Genomic DNA, 22661 nt, shown 5'->3' with positions numbered 1-22661 from the left:
TTGTGATATTTCTTCCATAATTCATATTTTATATTGCTCATGTATGTAAGTCCGTTAACTCATATCTGTATGTTTACACATTCACATGTCACGGAAAATTGAGAATAACTAATACTATGATTGAGAAACTTATTGAAACAAGATGAAAACTTATAAAATACTAGTATGCAAAAGTATAAAGAAACGTTTCATCAACTATTTTGATAAAATTCTTTCCTAAGTGTTTAGTTGTTTCTGAGACGATTATCCGATGCATCCTAAATTGTGGATTTCTCTCTCTGTGGCTCGAGTATGTTATAGAATAATGGAAAATATTATAGAATGATGGAGACCCTCCCTATATACTTTGTTAAACGGTTTTAAGTATTAAAAGCTTACCAATTGATACAGATTTTTTGTTGGTGCTTAATATTGACTGTGCATTAACGGACTGTCTCGACACACAAGTAAGGATAGTTTAGTCTTTTGTGACTTTATTACAAAATCAGGTTCATGTAAATATCTGCAAAAGCATTTGTTTACAAATCTATAAAAATATTTGTTTAATAGAAGTGCATGAACATACAAGGCGGGGGCACTAAATGACTCGTACTCATTCTTTGACATTGTGTTTACATTTTCTATTACATAAATTAATTATAATACTAGGTGGACGTGGGAAAACAGTTTTCAGGAGCAATGTGCAATTTGTTGAGAAAAAAAAAGAATTAACGTACTGAACTGGTTGTTTTTTCTATCATTTGGCAGACGAGCATATTGCATAATTCATTCATCTAAAAACCAATAGAAGAATAATTTATTTTAAAGCCAATGTTCTTTTACGGTTCATTTATATTTTTGCAGCGAAAAGACATACTGTAGCTTTTATATGTTAATCAAATAAAAGGTGAACTGGTGGACTTTTTAAATTTTCTTTTTCACAATCGCATACGTTAGTCCTCGTTAACCGGGCTGTAGTCTGGTTTGAAAGGGAAAATGCATTTTTGCCAATTAAAGCAGTTAATTGCTTGATTTTTATGTTTGAATTGAAAAGTCAATTTTTGTGTCTGAGTTAATCGTCCCTTGTCATGAAATTTAATTCACTAATCATGATTCATTTTATCCATTTAATCTAATGTAAATTCGAAATAAGATATCTTAAAATCGTCTTTGTTGTGAAATATACAAAGGTCTGGTGCATTTTCATTAACATATTGTGAAGTTTTCTTTTTTCAAACAAAAGTCTTCCCATATTACTGGGAACACCTTTGGTAACACCTCCTTTTAATTTTGTGTGGTTTTAAACACTTAAGGGGAGAAAAATGTTGTGCTTTGTCAGCGACTGCACCTGTGTGTTTAGATATTAATTGTTATAACTATAATTGTCGAAAGTGTCAGCATGTAACATTGCATTGTTATGAAAATACATATAAACAGTGCGAAAAAATTAATCTTAAAGGACATTACCGTCCGACCATATGCCCAGATTACAGTTATCATTCTATGGATGTATACGGTCGAGAATATTTAAAGGTACGTGGAATATTTATGATTGAAAATGATTAATTTATGTTTTCAATTAACTTTTTTTAAGCTACTTAAAATTCATATATGATTGCACTATTTTGATAAAGACATATTTAGTCAACAACTTAAGTTTCATGATAATGCGTAATATAAGCTGACATCATTGATCCAAATGTTTGATCATTTGGTCTTGGAAACTAAATACATGCCTAACATGATTGGCAATCATTTAATGCACTAACTCTTTTCAGTCACCTAAATACCAGTGTTTTTATGTCTCGAATTATACGGCAAATTAAAGCCGTTTTAAGTATATCTAAAGCTTATTCGCACGAGATAAGGTCAGCATAGTGTCCATAATTACATGATTTTCTAGTTTTCAATGTATTATTCAAGTGCGTCATAAATGCTCTTCAAAGAATGAATTTGATAATGATTTATTGCTATTTTGGAGTTATGAAAAATGCATGCATTAGATTAATGTTAGAATGATTTATGAAATGTATTTTGGCGCAATCAAATCTTAACACCTTTTACTGTCATAAATGCAATGATGTCATCGGTGTTTGATGTACAGTTTTATAAGTACATACAATTAATGTCTACTCTTCTGAACACTTCCGTGAAATATTGACGAGGCCATTAATATTTTTTGTTTTCTTCATATGTATGTTCATCGTCTTGGGAACCTGTCAAGAAGTAATTAAAATTGCGACTGAATTACATTCTAAAATGATACTCCAGAGTGCCTCCATCTACTGAATCTTCAGTTACATAACAGAATCATATGAAAGCAAAGACCTTAATCCAAGACAAATTGTCTGTGGAAGAGCTGCATTTTAATTGGAGGAAAATAATCTTATATTCAAATTCTGAAAGATGAAGTCATATAAAGTTAAAATATTATAACACTTAGTCTGTTTGTATATCATCGACCCCTGTTTTAATACCTCTGCATATGTTTATTTTTCAGACTAAAACACATTCTCTTTCCACGTTGGTAAGAGCTGCAAAATTTTGTGGGAATGTAAATCATGAAGTATGACTGGCTGGCGTACATAATATGTTTGTGAAAGCGAAATTTATGCAAAATTGTAAAACAAGAGAACGCTATTGTGAATCAAAGTTATGAAATAAATTGAACACGTATATGAACATTAATGCTTTTGGAGTAATTTACTAATTTTATTGCGACGGCAGTAACATTAAAGGAAACTAGAAGAGGTTGAAGCTGAGTTTAATACAAATGCTTAATCAACAGACATTTGATGTAGACACAAGACAAAGTCATGGGCTGTGAAAATCGTCGGTGCAACTGAGGGGTACGGAGGTACAATAGGGACTTAAGTGCTGTGCAACACAAGAATTTCTATTGTGTTCTGTGTCATACTGCAAAACCAGTGGTCGCCACTCGAAGATCATTTATTTAATATCTTGGCAAACTATAGTTTGGTATTCCTTGCATGCCATTGTGTCCTCAGATATATAGATCCTTAGCTGTGTCTTCACTCAGTCTCTTATTCTCACTTCTGTCTCAAATTTGATTAAGAAAGTTTGCGTTTAGAAAATACAAAAACGAAAGACAAACTCGTTCGGCTGAAGTTCACTCCCGGGAATACTTCTCTTGAGAAAGTCTTAATGCAATAGTGTGTGAATTTCCTGGATAAAAACGAGACATCTGGAAACGCAATTTTCTGGATAGGATAAACCATGTGACAGTAGCTAATGGAAACAAAATACGAGGCAGTTAAGACATGTTTTGTCCAAAATGAACCTTTTCTGAGACATTATAGCTAAAACAATATTTTCTATAGTCTTCGTTATACGATTTGTATACGTTGTAGTGTACCAAACCTGGACGGAAACTCTAGGAATGTTTAGTTTACGGGTTACTTTATTGGCCCTGGGTACTCTGATGACCCGGACTTGGGCTCTGTACGAATACTACGACGCAGGCGCGGGGTATGTCAGCGACTACAGTGATTGGGGGACCCTCGGCGGCCGCGCCCACCAGCCCAAGTGCGTGGACATTCCCGAGACGATGCGGCTGTGTCATGACATCGGCTATAAGACGATGCGTCTGCCGAACTTGCTTGGCCACGAGTCCGTGCAGGAAGCGGTTGACCAGGCGCGCGTCTGGGTGATGTTGCTAAATCTCCACTGTCACCCAGACACCAAGCTTTTCCTTTGCTCCCTCTACTCGCCCGTGTGCCTCGAGCCGTCCGTCTACCCGTGCAGGTCGCTCTGCGAGGGGGTCCAGAACGGCTGCGAAGGCCGCATGAATAACTACAACTACCCCTGGCCAGAGATCCTTCGCTGCGACCAATTTCCGGAGGAGCTTTGCATTGAACAAGTCAACTTTGAAAGTGGTAAGTTAATTTTATGCAGATATTTAATGACCGCTTAATGTATACGTGTTGAGATAAAAGGCATTTTGGTTAAATAATTATAATATCTTTATTAACAAAGTTTATGTCACTATATATCATTCTAATGTTCTCTCATACTCTTACAATGTGCTATTAATCTTTCTTCTGTGCATTCTTGCTGTTTCGGTTTTTGCCTATCGCTCATCGTTATTTATTATTATACTCATTTTTTCCTTTGATAACAAGTAGTCACATTTCAAAATGAAATGGAATTTAAATGTGCACTATGCGCGAAATCGAGTGTTTCCGCTTAAAACTAATTTATATTACTTTAAGGCAATAGTGAATGCACCGCTTTCTATTTCATATTGTAATTATTACAAAAAATACATCAGTGACAATATTTGAGTCGAGTTGAGCACTAACAAAACAACAACAACAACAACAATAAAAACAACAAAAGCATCAACTTCAATCAATCAATTAAGACATCAATCAATTAAGACATCAATCATTTAAGAAGTCAATCAAGCAATAAATCTATACATTTACCCCTCCATTTAACATCAATAAACCATTTAATCAACCATTCAATTAATGGTATATCACTACAGCAATCAATTTAATCAATCAATAATTTTATCCCTTTCTGTAGTGTTTTTTATCAATATAATTATACATTTGAAAATGATTAAAATGCACGTGAAAGTTAAAAATGGACAATGTGACAAGCATTACAAAAATGTACTTAACGAACACATCAAATTTACGGTAAGTCTGAATGTACAGTTACATTTATTTTTGTGGGTATTACAGCATCTTTGTTTCGTCAAATTGTTATTTCTTGTCATTCATGGCTTTCTCCGAGTACGTTTCCTGTGTGTTTATCAGACATGCTGCATTGTTTTGCCCACTTATGGATTTCATTGATCTTTATATAGGTTCATGAACGCACTGTCTTCACCGATGTTTTGATATATTGCAGAATTTATCAAACTGCACTCATAATTTAGGCCCTTTTAGATCACTGTTGACATTGACAATTTCAAGCATCATTTTGTGTATCTAAAATTCCGAGCATATCTTAAGAGATTGTACAATCATTCACATTGACAGACCTAGGATTGTTTTCACCATTTTATTTTTCAAGATTTGTTTGTATGAATATTTATTTTTTTAATTGAGGAGATTCGTCGAAGAGATATTAATTGATGTGCACTTTTATAAATTACGAATAATTTCAATTTTCCATAAAATTTCACTGGAAGCATACATTTATTCAAGTCAAAGTTTTATTAGCAAATTCAATAGTAAACGAACATTGTCTATACACAATGAACAAGCATGAGTGATAGTTTGATGACATGAAGTAAATTTTTAGTGATTAAGAATGGACGGAGTTAGCGTAGCGAACGAGCCCTTCTCGGTCATTAAGATATTATTTCAGATCATCTAACTGACTTAGAATACAACCTTTTTGGCTAATACATTGACAACGCAACCTCTGACGCAGAAAATGTGTATCGGATTAGTGGCAGTGGGCGGACCTCAAAGCACTCGCGAAAGTTGAAATTCTTAATGATTAAGTCTTTAATTCTTAATAATTAGGAAGGACTCGTTCGCTACGCTCTCTCCGCCCATTCTTGATAATTAAGAATTCTCTTCATGTCATCTAACTATTACTTAAGTTGTAAATAAGCTAGTCGTTATACCATGTGTTTGTTTATTTATTATTCATTTGTGGTTAAGAAGATGATGTACTTTGTACAAGTCTTAATAAAATATCTGTTCTGTTCTGTTCTGTTCTATAGACGATCAACCATGTAACCCTTTTGCCTGCAAATGTAGGTATTCTAAAAGCTATTCTATGGCATTTAATGATAAGTTAGATATAGATCAACGATATATGAACATTAGAATTGCAACATTAAATAAGATATATTAACGTTGGAGGTTTCCTAAACATTGACCATTAGGAGCGGAAAACCGTAATACCACGTTCTGAGAAGACCTTGACATTCTCATATAATTATTTATATATCATATTAGAACGTATTTTAGTAAGCGTGGAACCAAATTATGTACTTATTATGATTCATAGTTTGTGCGATTCGGACTTTCCATGTCTTAAGTTGGCAAAAGGAATAATACTTTCATGCTAAAATTATAAATGCACGAGTCTTGTAAATAAGTCTGATTTTAACTAAATTAACTTATACGAAGAAACGTTCACAATTCTAGAATATTTAAAACCGCACAAACATATGGAAATTATTTTAGTAAATCACCATGATATTGAAATCCGTCTGAAAAGTGGAGTTTTTGTGCAATCACTTTAAATTTTAATCGATTCCAGACGTCTAAAGAGGTTTACTACGCAGTGGAAACATAATGTGTAAAACACAGGCTACAATGTTATAGTTATTGTTTATTTTTCACTTTACTAAACCATGTAATCTGTATTCTAGCCTCGGCTGTCGATTTAATTGTTTAGTAAAGCAAAAATAAAAAAAACAACTTTCCTCGTGTTGGCAAGAATGTCTCCATAATAGCCAATGCACATGCGCACAGCCGCTGAATAGCCTATCTAATTCAACCAATTAATTACTAAAGGGAATTTTAATTTGGCAAATTTTGATAACTTGAGAATTCGTAAGCGTAAACACTGAAACGTTTATCTATTCCCGTATACACTTTAAAGATAACAGTAAATATTTTTCTGCTCTTATGCCATCATTGTTCATTTTTTGTTGCCTAAACTTGCAAAAAGAGCACAATGTTTGTTTTTCTTCAATTTAACGAGCAAACCGACAAAAAAACCTACAGCATTGTCGTTTCGCTACCTTGCACAACCGTTTAGATGAGACTAATAGAACTATGACTCAGCTTTACTGTTGTCGGAAGAATTGCAACTTTATAATGTTTATACATTGGAACCTTTAGCTTGCTTTTCATGATTTTAACGTGCCAATATAATCTGGAATGTTCTGTAAGTGGTCATACAGGCTCGCGTTTATTTTTGTTTCAATGCCGATATGCTTTGGTATGTTCTGCAAGTGCTCAATATAAGCTAAATACTTATAGGCTCGCTTTGAACATCCCATATACTCTGGTATATTCTGTCAGTGTTTATATAGGCTCGCTTTGAACATCCCATATAATCTGGTATATTCTGTCAGTGTTTATATAGGCTCGCTTTGAACATCCCATATACTCTGGTATATTCTGTCAGTGTTTATATAGGCTCGCTTTGAACATCCCATATAATCTGGTATATTCTGTCAGTGTTTATATAGGCTCGCTTTGAACATCCCATATACTCTGGTATATTCTGTCAGTGTTTATATAGGCTCGCTTTGAACATCCCATATAATCTGGTATATTCTGTCAGTGTTTATATAGGCTCGCTTTGAACATCCCATATACTCGGGTATGTTCTGTCAGTATTCATATAGGCTCGCTTTGAACATCCCATATACTCGGGTATGTTCTATCAGTATTCATATAGGCTCGCTTTGAACATCCCATATACTCGGGTATGTTCTATCAGTATTCATATAGGCTCGCTTTGAACATCCCATATACTCGGGTATGTTCTGTCAGTATTCATATAGGCTCGCTTTGAACATCCCATATACTCGGGTATGTTCTGTCAGTATTCATATAGGCTGGCTCGCTTTGAACATCCCATATACTCTGGTATATTCTGTCAGTATTCATATAGGCTCGCTTTGAACATCCCATATACTCTGGTATGTTCTGTCAGTATTTATATAGGCTCGCTTTGAACATCCCATATAATCTGGTATATTCTGTCAGTGTTTATATAGGCTTGCTTTGAACATCCCATATACTCGGGTATGTTCTGTCAGTATTCATATAGGCTCGCTTTGAACATCCCATATACTCTGGTATATTCTGTCAGTATTCGTATAGGCTCGCTTTGAACATCCCATATACTCGGGTATGTTTGTCAGTGTTCATATAGGCTCGCTTTGAACTTGCCATATACTCTGGTATATTCTGTCAGGGTTCATATAAGGTCGCTTTGAACATCCCATATACTCGGGTATCATTCTGTCAGTATTCATATAAGCTCGCCTTGAACACCCCAAATACTCTGCTATGTTTTGTCAGTGTTCATATAAGCTCGCTTTGAACATCCCATATAACCTGGTATGTTCTGTCAGTGTTCATATAAGCTGGCATTGAACTTCCCATATAATCTGGTATGTTTTGTCTGAGTTCGTATAAGCTCGCTTTGAACATCTCATAGATCCTGGTATTTTCTGTCAGTATTCATATAGGCTCGCCTTGAACATCCCATATACTCTGGTATGTTTTGTCAGTGTTCATATAAGCTCGCGTTTATTTTTGTTTCAATGCCGATGTGCTTTGGTATGTTCTGCAAGTGCTCAATATAAGCTAAATACTAATAGGCTCGCTTTGAACATCCCATATAATCTAGTATGTTCTGTCTGTGTACATATAGGCTCGCTTTGAACATCCCATATACTCTGGTATATTCTGTCAGTATTCATTGGATACTTTAGCTTGCTTTTCATGATTTTAATGTGCCAATATAATCTGGAATATTCTGTAAGTGGTCATACAGGCTCGCGTTTATTTTTGTTTCAATGCCGATATGCTTTGGTATGTTCTGCAAGTGCTCAATATAAGATAAATACTTATAGGCTCGCTTTGAACATCTCATATACTCTGGTATATTCTGTCAGTATTCATATAGGCTCGCTTTGAACATCCCATATAATCTGGTATATTCTGTCAGTGTTCACATAAGCTCGCTTTGAACATCCCATATACTCGGGTATGTTTTGTCAGTGTTCATATAGGCTCGCGTTGAACTTGCCATATACTCGGGTATGTTCTATCAGGGTTCATATAGGCTCGCTTTGAACATCCCATATACTCGGGTATATTCTGTCAGTATTCATATAGGCTCGCTTTGAACATCCCATATACTCGGGTATGTTTTGTCAGTGTTCATATAGGCTCGCGTTGAACTTGCCATATACTCTGGTATATTCTGTCAGGGTTCATATAGGCTCGCTTTGAACATCCCATATACTCGGGTATATTCTGTCAGTATTCATATAGGCTCGCTTTGAACATCCCATATACTCGGGTATGTTTTGTCAGTGTTCACATAGGCTCGCGTTGAACTTGCCATATACTCTGGTATATTCTGTCAGGGTTCATATAAGGTCGCTTTGAACATCCCATATACTCGGGTATCATTCTGTCAGTATTCATATAGCTCGCTTTGAACATCCCATTTACTCTGGTATGTTTTGTCGGTGTTCATATAAGCTCGCATTGAACTTCCCATATACTCCGGTATGTTCTGTCAGTGTTCATATAAGCTCGCTTTGAACATCCCATATAACCTGGTATGTTCTGTCAGTGTTCATATAAGCTCGCTTTGAACTTCCCATATAATCTGGTATGTTTTGTCGGAGTTCGTATAAGCTCGCTTTGGACATCTCATATAACCTGGTATTTTCTGTCAGTATTCATATAGGCTCGCCTTGAACATCCCATATACTCTGGTATGTTTTGTCAGTGTTCATATAAGCTCGCGTTGGACATCCCATATAATCTGGTATGTTTTGTCTGAGTTCGTATAAGCTCGCGTTGAACTTCCCATATAATCTGGTATGTTTTTGTCTGAGTTCGTATAAGCTCGCTTTGAACATCCCATATAACCTGGTATGTTCTGTCAGTGTTCATATAAGCTCGCTTTGAACATCCCATATACTCGGGTATGTTTTGTCAGTGTTGATATAGGCTCGCTTTGAACATCCCATATACTCTGGTATATTCTGTCAGGGTTCATATAAGGTCGCTTTGAACTTCCCATATACTCTGGTATATTCTGTCAGTGTTCATATAAGCTCGCTTTGAACATCCCATATAACCTGGTATGTTCTGTCAGTGTTCATATAAGCTCGCTTTGAACTTCCCATATAATCTGGTATGTTTTGTCTGAGTTCGTATAAGCTCGCTTAGGACATCTCATAGAACCTGGTATTTTCTGTCAGTATTCATATAGGCTCGCCTTGAACATCCCATATACTCTGGTATGTTTTGTCAGTGTTCATATAACCTCGCGTTGGACATCCCATATAATCTGGTATGTTTTGTCTGAGTTCGTATAAGCTCGCGTTGAACTTCCCATATAATCTGATATGTTTTTGTCTGAGTTCGTATAAGCTCGCTTTGAACATCCCATATACTCTGGTATGTTCTGTCAATGTTCATATAAGCTCGCGTTGAACTTCCCATATAATCTGGTATTTTTTGTCTGAGTTCGTATAAGCTCGCTTTGAACATCCCATATAGTCTGGTATGTTCTGTCAGTGTTCATATAAGCTCGCTTTGAACATCCCATATAACCTGGTATGTTCTGTCAGTTTTCATATAAGCTCGCTTTGAACATCCCATATAGTCTGGTATGTTTTGTCAGTGTTCATATAAGGTCGTTTTGAACCATTCTTATATAATGCTGTATGTTCTATGATGTTCATAATAGGTCGCTGTTAACTGGCCTATTTTCGAGTCCATTATCACCTGGTATATTCGGTAAGGGTTTATGTAGGCTCACTTTTAAAAGGCTTAACACCTGGTGTGCTCTGTTAGGGTTCATATTATAAGCTACGGGGTAAGTAGGTGACCCGATATCGGATATACGGGGCATAGGAAACCATATCGGGTGAGAGCGTAGTTTAAACCTGAATATTGTGTCATGTGCCCCGTATATCCCATTTCGGGTCACCAACTAACGCCGTAACATAAATATCACGTCGACATCCTGTTTACATGTTAAAATGTATAAATTTAGGGTCATATTTATCTTGCCTATATACGAGTCCATATCGTCTTGTATGTTCAGTTAGTGTTCATATAGGCTCGCTTTTGACTGGCATATCACCTGGTGCGCCCTGTAAGGGTTCATAAAGGCCCATCTTTATCAGGCTAATATCGGCGGCCATATCAGCTGGTATGATCTGTGAGTGCTCGTATAAGCTCGCTTTGAACTGACTTATTCAGAGCAATATAATCAGGTGTGTTCGGTCAGTGCAGTACCCATATAAGCTTTTTTGCACATTCTATCACACAAGAAATACCTTAAATAGAGGTGAACTCTGCTTTTTTGTTTGCAATTCAAAACAAAACACTTCAACGATTCTGCTTTGTTAAAGACGAGATGTGTGGGCATTATTATTCCGACAAAGCGTTTCAGTTCTGAAATTGTTTCCACCGATCTAAGGTGGTCAATAAACAATCCCAAACCCCTTGTGTCGGGCTTTGATGTAACTGATTTATTTTACTTTGATTTTAAATACTTTGGTTTATATGCCTTTTATGTTAATTCAAGAGATTGCAGAAAATTTATCGACAGATGTAATAGAAATATACGCATCTCGTGCTGTTTAAACATTCTTAATTTCTTACCAATCCTAAGCACGCCAAAATAATCATGCTACACGATCATTAGTTGGTTCGATAAAAAGCAGATTATGATTATCGTAATTAGTAAACAAAATATATTTATCATCTTAAATTCTAGTATTCTGGCACGTGTCGACGTATTTTCATGTATGTTAATGAAAAAAGATTAGAATCATTAATCGCTATATAAGTTTAGACGAAAAATAAACCTGTGTCCATGAAATGGGTCTCGGTGAGCTTCTGTTCTAGCGGTGCCTTTTTCAAAAGGTCTAGTTTACCCTTAATAGCAATTGACCAATAGCCAATGCGCAGGAAATTCGGCATTCTGCTGTGGCGTCAGGGCCTTTAAACAGAGGCGTGTTAGTTGGGGTTCCACAAGCCCGACATTCCTTTAACAGAACTGCTGGTGAGAATAAATACAAACTCGTTGGATCACCTAAAACGATAATTACATGGGTTTTTACAAGCGTGAATAAGTTGTTACCATCAACCAGAAACATCAAATACTCGATCTGTTGTTCGAACCATTCTAAACATATAAATTGCTTGATCGTGGTCGTTAAGTGTAAGTAAGAAACACATGGTAAAATCATAATTCATAATCTAGTGGGAATTCTTGAAGTCATTTTGTAAGAGTTCCATATTATTTTTGATTGGTTAATCAGTTCTAAATCATTCAGCGATTGGTTGATTGACACCTTTGAACTACAAAATAATCCAGAATAAATGCCTCAGCAGTGTATTTATTGCGCGTGAGATTAACGATCAAGTCGATAATGATTTTATTCATGTTAATGAAATGCACGTTTATATAAAAATGCGATCTCGAATGTATAAAGAGATAACATGTTCATTTTTGTGTGCGTTTATGTGCAAAACGCATGCACGAAACAAGTTTTGACGAGCTAGCATTTATAGGCAGTTACAATATCATATCAAGCAAATTGTCATGTTATTTCGGATACCATTTACCATTTCATATAATTCAACTATTTGTTTAGTGATCACACGCAACTCAAACATTACGCCGGAAGACAATTTATGGGAATATTAATTGAAACATTTATACGTATAGTATCAGCTTAGACAATGAATGTACAAAGTTTATTTTGGATATACGTGTTACCAATGTTATGGATGTACGTTCTTGGCTACGAGTACGACTACACGAACGGCGAGTATGTTCAGAAGCACGACCCGGACGGCGCATGGTACAGCATGGACGTACGGGCGATCATGCAGACCCAGTGCGTACCCATCCCGGAGGGCCTGACGCTGTGCCGTAACGTGGGCTACGAAAACATGACGCTGCCTAACCTGCTCGGCCACGATACGGTGGGGGAGGTAAAGAAGCAGGCGGCGCCATGGACGCTCCTCTACAACATCGGCTGCCACCCGAACACCGACCTCTTCCTGTGTTCCTTGTACGCGCCCGTGTGCCTGGAGAACAAGCTGGCGTCGATCTTCCCGTGCCGCTCCCTCTGCGAGTCCGTCAAAAGCAGCTGTGAGGCCAGGATGAACAAGTACAGTTTTACGTGGCCGGAGATTCTTAAATGTGATAAATTTCCCGGCGACGATAGCCTCTGTATAAAGAAACCCATCATGCCTAACAGTACATCCAGTGAGTACCGGTACATGAAATTGTTTGCGACGAATGAGTTCATAGGGGGACGGGTTGCTGGTATTTTAAAAGTACATATTTCACTTCTTTGCAGAGCTTCCTCTTCTTTATTGCTTTTCTATTTGTAATCCCATATGCAGGCTAAACTGAACGTACAACTTTTTGTCCGTTGTCTGGCAGACCCTTTTCACGTCAGTATGTTGTTGCACATTAGTGTATTTAATGACTGTACACCATTCTTAAGGTCGTATAAACTAAACGTAAGTTGCTGCGTATGCTGTTAATGTGACCATTTTAAAGCTCAAACAACATATCTCAAAACAACAACAACAACAATAACATCATCATCAGCAGCAACAGCAATAACAACAACAACAGCCACATTATCGACAACAACAACAATAACATCATCATCAACAACAACAACAAAGACAACAACAAGTTTTCAAAGCATTACTATGTGGCGATTGGAAGTTGGTTGTCCAGTAACCGACTATCTGATGGTACCAGTGCTTATTTGAGCGCGTTTACATATATGAGTATGTGACGCCTTCAAAATATTTCTTTTCACATTTTATTGAGAATGAAATTTAAATAGATATTTAATGACATGAAAACGTCTATAAATGTGCAAATACCATAATGTTGAACCTGCGGTTCTTGTTCTATTCAAAATAAGATTACATTTATTAACATCATATTTAAATATTAATGTATCCGATCGAATAAATATTTTGAAAAGACGATTATTGTACATGATCGTGTGAGGTCTGTGTGCTTTTGACGCTTGATTTCATCCGCCTTGAAACTAATTTTTAACGATCACTTCATACTAAGGAATCGCAGAATGTCCCATTTTATGGATTATAAACCAATCCCTTGTCCACGGGGGGAAGAAATACTATATGAATAAGGTGTCGTTGTTGCTGCTGTTTTGTTCCTTTTTTATATATGTATATCCTTTTTATTAAATTCTCGAAATAAAATACTTTTTATTTGATTTCTAAATAATTCATCACACGACTTTATACCATTTCAGTATCATAAAGGTGATTTAAAACAACAACAACAAAAACACTTGCATCAAAATGTAACAAAAAGTAATGAGTTTAAACAAACCATTATCCCGCACAAACATGACATCGGTTGTCATAGCATTCTCGAGGGACGGAGTCATGATTCATCTTGCTTGTCACATGGTAAACCGCCGTTACATTCGGTTCAAACTTCATTAATCTTTATTTCAACAAACTATTTTTTCATTAAACAGTACGAATGCCATAGGTTAGGCATTAGTGCACCAAAACTATTTTTTTTTTAAAAACAACCTATATTTTTTTTAAAGGAGAGTCACTTATTCAAGTTCGTAATTAATGAATGTGTATGATAGGAACGATTATTATATATATTCAAGTAAATATTTTTTGGAATGGCCCAGAAAACACACGTCTTCTTAGGGCCGCTTTGTATTTCGTTAACATGTAAAGCAATTTTCACTTTCGGGTTTTGGGAGGGCACACGGACCGCATCCCCTTTAAAATTGTGTTGTAGTTAACCCTCTGAATGTCAATATCTGAGACGCAATTTGAATGAACAGCGTGCACTTGATTGCACTATTTCTATCTAAAATGGCGTAATCTTTCCTTGGGCAACATAAGAGATTTGTGACATCATAAGGTGCGCATCAGGTACAAAACAATAGAGAAACATAGCTGTATTCTGAATCATAAACTATTAACATTTTTAACTTTCGGTACAAAGTTTCGACATGTTCATTCTATCATACACATGTTAACAACACCAACACATATTCATGAACTGGCTGCTTGTCTATTTAAGCATTCTATCATTCATATTCATATAAAAAAATGCGCATTGGTGGTGTTCTTTATAATAATTCTAGCATATTAACGTTACACAATCGAGATATTCTCTACGGAAATCTCAACTTATCTTTACTGTTGTTTAATGGCTGAAAGTGCTTCAAGTCTGGTGTTTGAAGATAGCTTTTTTTGTGAGCTGCAATAAACTGCTTTCAACCTTTCTCATTCTCCATTGTACATACAGTTGTTTCATCAATGAAGTGAACACAATAAAACAAAACTTTAGGCTTATATATTGATTTTAGGATATGCATAAAAGATGGCATTGTTGTTCTTCACTTTTTGTTGAACGACCAAAGACAATAGGGATACTATTCATTTGTGTATTATTAAGTGATTGACACACTTCAAACTAATATAATGTTAATTGAATGTGTTCATATAAGACTACCAATGTTTCTTTCGATCGATGCATATACGTACGTTTTGAAATTTAATACAACAGATAATCATAATAATGAAATAACAATATTGAAAGCGATGCATCCCTTTTCTTGTTTCCTTGCACTCCTTTCTTCCTTTTCTTCCTCTCATACCTTTGTTGCTTGTTGGTTTCATATCATAATGATTCTCAGGTAATAGTTTTCCAAGATTTAATTATAAAATAAGTCATATATTACATGCACATTGAGCGTGTGTATTTCACGCTATTGCTTGTAGGCTTAAGCATATAGTGGTCATAAATGTCCTGCAACCCTTGGATACAAACACATTCTAAGTTGGTTACGTCCGTATCAGTCTGGTTGCAAGACAGAAAATACTGAGACCATTCCATATTACTCGTGTCAGCACATTATTAAAGATGATAAACACAAAAGCGAAAACAACCTCAGAAGTTAATTATTTTGGTAAAAAGGACTTAACCTTATAATATTTATGTGTAATATGGTATGGTCAAGAGCTTAGGCTTTTCATGTATACACTAGTGCGTATTTTAAACGTTCTACAGAAAGGTCGCAGCCCGACCTGACGAGGCTACCTTTATGCTGTAGAACGTTATAAATATATATTGTCATGTTTAGTGGATGCAATTCTTTGTGAACCAATGAGAACCGAGTTTTGTTCAAATGTCTGTGTCACAGCAACCTTCCGGGCTAATGATGTCAGCATAACTTTCAATAGAGACAGCTCATGATTTGAGATCACACAAGGGACATTTCGTCTAATGATCGCATCTGCCCTTTTTAACTCAAATGCAACTAGACCATTCGGAACACCTCGGCCATTTTTATCGAAAACAACGTTTTCGATAAAAAATGGCCGAGGAGCTCCGAATGAAAACAACGATAATAATGGTCGAGGAGTTCCGAATGGCAACTATTCAAATGAAGCTTTTTAGTCAAATCGTTCTACAAGTACTTAATATAGCGACCAGGCGTTCTATGGCCAAAATTATAATAATACTCAGTTCTCATTGGTTCACAAACAAGTTCATGCACTGAAAATAAATCGTGTTCATTCTTCTACAGTATGATTATATTCATTCTACCATAATTTCATCTTTGCTATATTTCATAAAGGTAGTGGCGCGAACACCACAACGGGTAAGTGCCTCCCATTGTCGCCACGTTCATTTACTGTGTGTCTCATTTGTTCCATTGCATAAATGTCACCTTTTTATATTTTGTTTATTGTTTCGTTTTTGTTATGTAATCGCCCAACGTATAAACCCTTTTCAACTACCCACCCATTAGCGTTAATCTATAATTTCTCTGTCTAATTTGTCTGTGTGATGTTTAAAGATGTAGGAAGTTTTGTTACGAAGATGCCCCAAAACGTCAGGGTAATTTATCATTAGTTTGTGTTTTAATGCATAATAAGAGCAACTTGTAAATCCATCGATTGCGAAGGTGCTTAGTTAATACTTTGTTTAAAGTAACTAATAGCATTGGTTTGGCAATTGCCAATGACATTTCGTCATTTTTTTTAAAAAGCAAAAAATAATAAACAAACATATAGGAAACCAGATTTTGGTATTGTTTCATTGCTATTTTAATATAAATACTAATATTGAAAACATCATACGGTACAAATGTTCGAATTTCAGTTTGTTTAAAACTATGACAAAATATTTCTGTTTTATTCAGATAACAACTTAAAAAAATCTCGTAAAACTCATACAGCAGACATGGATTCATATCATTAATTTATCACAAAACAATGCTGACAGATACAAAAAAATATCTTTATTTTCTACGTTTCATTTGATAGATTCTTGTCATAAAGAATGTAGCCTTTCTTAAAATCGGAAAAAACTCCACCAGTATGTGGCATGTCAATTTTGCTAATGAGTTGATCATTAGAATGACATGTGCCCGCCAGTGTCCATCAATTACTCCACCGTTGGCTGCATTCACCTGCGGGCAAGAAGGGCATGTTGCAGCAACGCTAACGGCAAAACAACCAGTTTTTGTCATTCAGACACATTTAACAAATTCATAAGTTCCGTAGGAAATGATGATATGGCCACCACACAAACACTTTCTTCCGTGTTGAAGGCGTTATGGTTATCCATCTATTTATTATTCTTATTATTTAGAATTTCATAAGTTATACCCTGTACTTGCATGATACTTTGTTTCCATATATTATACCACATAAAAGTTGTTTATGGGTTCCACTATGTCATGGTTTAGTTTTGTCAATGTTATAGTTAATTGTAAATGTTTGTAGTAATGCTTAATGTCATGTTATAACTTGAAGTTCTACTTAATATAAATATGACATCGTATTATATGCCTAAGGTGTACGTTCAGTTAAGTAAGTGACCATATTTGCGTAGTTGTCAATGTACATTTTATTGATAATAGCCTGTAATGTGTTCTCTTTGCTGTTTTAGCAGCCAACGTGTGCCATGCATGTAAGCAGCCAATGACATTCGAGAGCCTGCTGGACAGCTATTGCTGGGCCACCTTTGGTAAGGTATATTTTTCGATTGATGTGTTCTTTATTGGCATTTGAATAGTTTGGTACTGTTAAGTCCAGTCTGACTTATACGAAAGCTCAAACATCAAACAGACTCTTTCAGGTTATCAGCGATTTCTTTTTAAATTTCTGAAAGCCGGACCTAAGTGATAATCATGACATAGATTTGGTTATGTACTATTTTAAGCATTGGTTAACATACGCTCTACCAAGTTGAGCTTTTTGCGACAACACGATGCCATGATATTGGCATAGGATCACGTAAGTTTTATAAGTCTGTTTTAGCACTTTCGAATTACTGTATCCGTGGATATAACTTCGCGATACACATACTCATAAATACAAACACCTATCGAGGAATAGCTTCATATGATTACCGAATAACGCATTATGGATACATTTTTGCATCTTTAAGCCTGAAAGTACGTGTTGTCTGGCATAAATCGGTGTCAGTGTCTGATAAATGAAGATACAATATTTTACAAAAACCTCCGAACCAACTTCGCTATCTGATTCCGACCAGCAGCAAGTTAGAACGTACATTTCCGGGTTTGAAAGCCAGACTTCGTTAAAATAATTTGGCAATAAAACAGCGTGGTACGGAGTGCTCTGGTGCGGCACCTGCTTTCTTCGTAAGCAATATGTTAGAAAACGCATTAAACAAGTATGTACATCGATAAACTTTTCTGCTTTGGCTATCGGTGGAACATAATTGAGAATCCAAATCCGCCACGTACAAAATTCCCATCAATACATCTTCTCCGAGCAATAAATAATTTACTTACATTTAAAAGTCACTACGTTGTTATTGCGCATACAAGAGATTCTCGGAGGAATCTGCTTTTTGTTAATCTGAAAGACAGATCAGTTAGGCAGCAGGCACTCATAAAATATCAAACAGAAATATGCTTCATTGCTGCACAGATAAGTAGTTTTAATAACGCGGAGGAATTTGAAGTAATTGCCAATTAGGCCACTTACCAGAAAGTAATTCTTCATAATAGGCCACCAGACGATAGTGTAGAAAGTGTAATGTGAATTCATAGAGCATATCTGTCTGTCTTTAATCAATAGTTTCCGTATGATGAATACCCTCACCCTTATATCTTACCATATACACATCCTAATCACGACTGATTTCTTTTCTTTGCAGTTGTTAAAATAAAGATGAAGAAAGTAGAAATCAATGACCTGGGAGACAAAATACTTGAACCTAAAGGGAAAGTCAAATTCTACAAACCAATACCGAATAACATGACCAAGGCAGAAATGAAAGCCCTCCGATTCAGCATTACAGACGGAGCAAGGTGCGATTGTGAAACGTTGGAAAACAAGAAAAGTAGAAAGCTGATCATGGGGGCCAAACAGGGCTCTCGCTTTGTGATAACTTACGTTAGCGAATGGACAAAGAATAAGGAATTTAAAAGGGCCATTAAGGCCATAAGAAAGGGACACGACTGCAAGCAGCAGATCGAGAAAGAAATAGGGGGACAAAACGAAAATAACGGAGGTCTGAGTATAAGTGGTAAACCACATTCCCAGTCGGGTGAAGTGGATGTGAGCATTGACGGTGGATTTGAGGTACCTGACACAGGTGGAAAGGACCAGAATAGAAACAAACGAAAGAATAAGAAAGACAAGGGAAATAAAGGAAAGAAGAAAAAGAAGGACAAGAAGGGCAAAAAGGACAAGAAGGACAAGGACAAAGAAGATGACCCTATGGCCAATATTGGTAGGACACTTGGATTAGTATGGTATTGTTAAACCAAAACTTAGATATAAATGGCAAACGACCAATCAAATACTTCCAATATTGAAATCAATATCTACTAGTAAAGTTCTTTAGTAGGCATTGTCCAATAATATACTTATATCTGAATAAATTTGTGGTATGTCCTTTTGAAACTTCATTATATTTCTGTTTTATTTCAGCTGGAATCGGTTGTATACCATGTAAGCAGCCATTAGTTTTCGAAAATCTTATCGAAAAATTCTGCGCTGCTAATTTTGGTAAGTGAACTCTAAGGCGTTCCCAGCCTTTTACGATTGAGTTGCGAAATTCTTAAACATCTTAAATTTATTTGACAATAAGGTTTGTCCTCTTTATAAAACAAGCAAAACTGAGCACCAAAAATCAAACTCCTCCAAGGATGACTGCTATAAGTCAAGAGACGTATGTATGAAGATTTCTGTTTGTCTTTCAGTTACAAAGATACAAGTGAGGAAGGTGAAAATGGATAGCAACGGTGATAAGAGGCTTCAGCCAAAGAGATTGAAGACAAGTGATTTCTATAAACAAAAAGACCTTTCTAAAAGAGACATTAAGCGTCTACAACCAGTAATAAGCGGTGGGTCCGGTTGTGACTGCATCCAGGCTAAACGTAAAAATACACTATTTGTTATGGGCACCAAACAGGGCGGCCGGGATGTTATTACGTTCCTTAGTGAGTTTGTGAAAGACAGTGAGTTTACAAGGTTTACCACAGAAATTGAAAATGGATATGATTGCTCTAGTGTTGTACAAACAGAATAAGGTTGTTGGTAGTCTCAGACGTCAATTTAGCCACGGACGCCAATTTAGACATATTTTATATGCGGTTGTGACAGAATACCAGATGCTATTACATATGGGTGAAACTAATTTGTTTGTGAAGTGAACCGGTAGTTACAAATGTCTTTTATATAGATAGAAAGACAGTGGGTTAGGTTGGTGTTAGCAGTTGACATAGACTGTCAACAAATCAACATTAACTTTGTGACACAGACTTTGGAAACAAACAATGTATGTTGAAACTATACATTTTAATGCATAAACATTTTGCATTCTTCTACGTACATATGTATACCATGTTTAAAAGACTCATCACGAAGCTGAGATATAGGCTTGTGTCTATTTCTGTTACGGATATGGCAGATAGAGTATTACTGTTCTTTCATTTGTACAGATATGAATGATGCGAAGGTGTGTGTATATTTGGCATTTTCTTTAACTCGTTGTTACGTATATTCTACAATGCTTCCCACAGGCAGGGCCCATCATCACCAACGTCTTGACGTTTGAACTCTCAAAATTGTAATTCTTGAGGGGTTTTTGTAAAAAGAATCAGAAAAGTATTAATCATGCCTATTGATGTATATGTTACATATGACAAGTTTTACCATTATTAATTTTAACGTTTTAGTTTATACTAATTTCTTTTAGCTCGTTTGTGATGAACGCTGATAGCTTATAGAATCACCCTCGAGTCCGTTTCTTTGGAAGAAACCAGTACTGATGTCCATTTTGAGAAAGTACCACTTTTGGGGGTCGAACCCACAACCTCTTGGGTGAAAGGGGGACACCTCTTCCACTAGACCACTCTTACCACATTGTTAACGTTTTTGGCAAAAATATTTTATTCATGTCTTTTTTCTTAAATTTATAGATTCACATTCCTAAATGTTATTAAAGTCAGACTTAAAACGTTAGTATTTGGGCCCTGTGTTAAGACGTCCAGTTGGAAGTGTTTTTTTTTTAATGTGATGACCGATGGCGGGCGGATGGCTGGACGGGTGGTCGTCTCGACCAACGCTCTATTACTCGACACTATTCGACCCGATCTTTATGTAACTGGATATGTGATGATATTTGCTAGAAAAATAATGTAAATACTTTAACTGAAAAATAATGATTTAGGTCTTTGGTCTATTTCAACGGCATTGTTTGCTAAAATATCAAATCACTTCTGGTCTCTGTGAAGTGCTAAAGTAGAAAATCGCTTTTGTTGGGCGGTTTGTTATTAGTTTGTCATGTCAAGCAATTTGACACAAATGACGCAGCTGACAAGCGTGTAGTTTTCCTAATGTGTTATTCATTTCTTACTTGTCATAAGTTTAGCTGTTTTTGTGTATATGATATTGATATGCGACGAAGACATGTATTGTGCTATTTTAATAGCTTTTCTCATACACGATGCTTTGTTACAAAAAAATATTGTTTCGTTTTTAAAAAAACTTTATTTCATATGTAGTGACTATGTTAGTAGAATTTGATAGGTCGTACTGGTATGTGCAGGAAACGTATAAAACTGGCAACATTTTATTGTTTAGACAAGCATTTAGATAGCACGTGTATAACTTGTCAAATGTTATAAAATCGACATTCAGCCAAAATATTTATTAAAAATGAATGCTTTTTTAACAGAAATAGGCAATTTCAGTTTTTTAATTATCTGTTTATGTGTATTATACGATCGAATGTTCTTCGCTAAGCTCGAATTTCTCGGTCAGTTCGAGCCATGTAATTCTACGCATGCTTGCGTTTTAATTTTTGTTATTTTATCTCTTTCTAAAACATGCGTAGTATAATGGAAAGGTGTACACTTTAAGTCTGAACTTCTTCAAAATACGTGTTTAAGATACTGTATAAGAGAAAAAACAAATAAAAACGGTATCGTTGATAACTCCTGATTTACTGGTAAAGTAAAAAAAGCAGAAACAAAAAAATGTTTTGATTTGTTCGTTTCATTTTGTCTTGAACTAAAAATAAATTATTGAATTTAGAATTTGTTTAGAACGTCTTGGTCATTTTCCCACGTCACACAATGCATTAGTTGGTTATGACGGTCGGCGACAAGAAATCATGACTGAACACAGCGACGTAAATGCCGAACCCATGTCGAAAAAACTTAATTCAGTACAGGTGAAGTAATCGAAAAAGCAGACCAAGCACTTGAAATCTGGCTAAATGTTAGTTAAAATATCTATTGAGTTCCGATATTGCGGTAGCACACTAGGATAGATTGTGGCGGATCCTACGATATATTTGGAGCATATTCTTAAAGCATTAATGACAATCAAACCACGAAACCAGAAACACTTTTGACTCACTATTAGATAAATCAC

At 35.8% G+C, this 22661-nt stretch overlaps 1 protein-coding gene across 8 annotated transcripts; it reads left to right on the top strand.

The window, feature by feature from the left end:
- The first annotated feature begins 309 nt into the window (after positions 1–309).
- LOC128230494 (secreted frizzled-related protein 1-like) lies at positions 310–21567 on the top strand. Of its 8 annotated transcripts, none has more exons than XM_052942808.1 (7): positions 310–446; positions 2480–3875; positions 16373–16396; positions 17692–17769; positions 18931–19509; positions 19710–19787; positions 19982–21567. In XM_052942808.1, exons 2-7 carry the CDS (start codon positions 3380–3382, stop codon positions 20308–20310), a joined length of 1584 nt encoding a protein of 527 aa, XP_052798768.1. In that variant the 5' UTR covers positions 310–446; positions 2480–3379; the 3' UTR covers positions 20311–21567. The 8 variants fall into 8 exon arrangements, with proteins under 8 accessions (XP_052798768.1, XP_052798769.1, XP_052798767.1 ...); XM_052942809.1 differs by lacking the exon at positions 310–446 and adding an exon at positions 1282–1512 and having other exon boundaries at positions 17695–17769; XM_052942807.1 differs by lacking the exon at positions 310–446 and adding an exon at positions 1282–1512.
- Positions 21568–22661: the final 1094 nt, after the last annotated feature.

This window comes from Mya arenaria, chromosome 4 (assembly GCF_026914265.1).
Source record: "Mya arenaria isolate MELC-2E11 chromosome 4, ASM2691426v1".
Lineage (NCBI taxonomy): Eukaryota > Metazoa > Mollusca > Bivalvia > Myida > Myidae > Mya > Mya arenaria.
The sequence above is the reverse complement of the archived record's forward strand: the minus strand, read 5'-3'. Positions and strand labels throughout refer to the sequence as shown.

Bases quoted from the DNA above. Each gene is read 5' to 3' on its own strand.
- LOC128230494 (XM_052942803.1), top strand. From the start codon at position 12,438: ATGAATGTACAAAGTTTATTTTGGATATACGTGTTACCAATGTTATGG. The intron at 12,970-16,372 runs GTGAGTACCGGT...TATTTCATAAAG, and splicing joins CATGCCTAACAGTACATCCA to GTAGTGGCGCGAACACCACA. The intron at 17,770-18,930 runs GTAAGGTATATT...TTTTCTTTGCAG, and splicing joins CTATTGCTGGGCCACCTTTG to TTGTTAAAATAAAGATGAAG.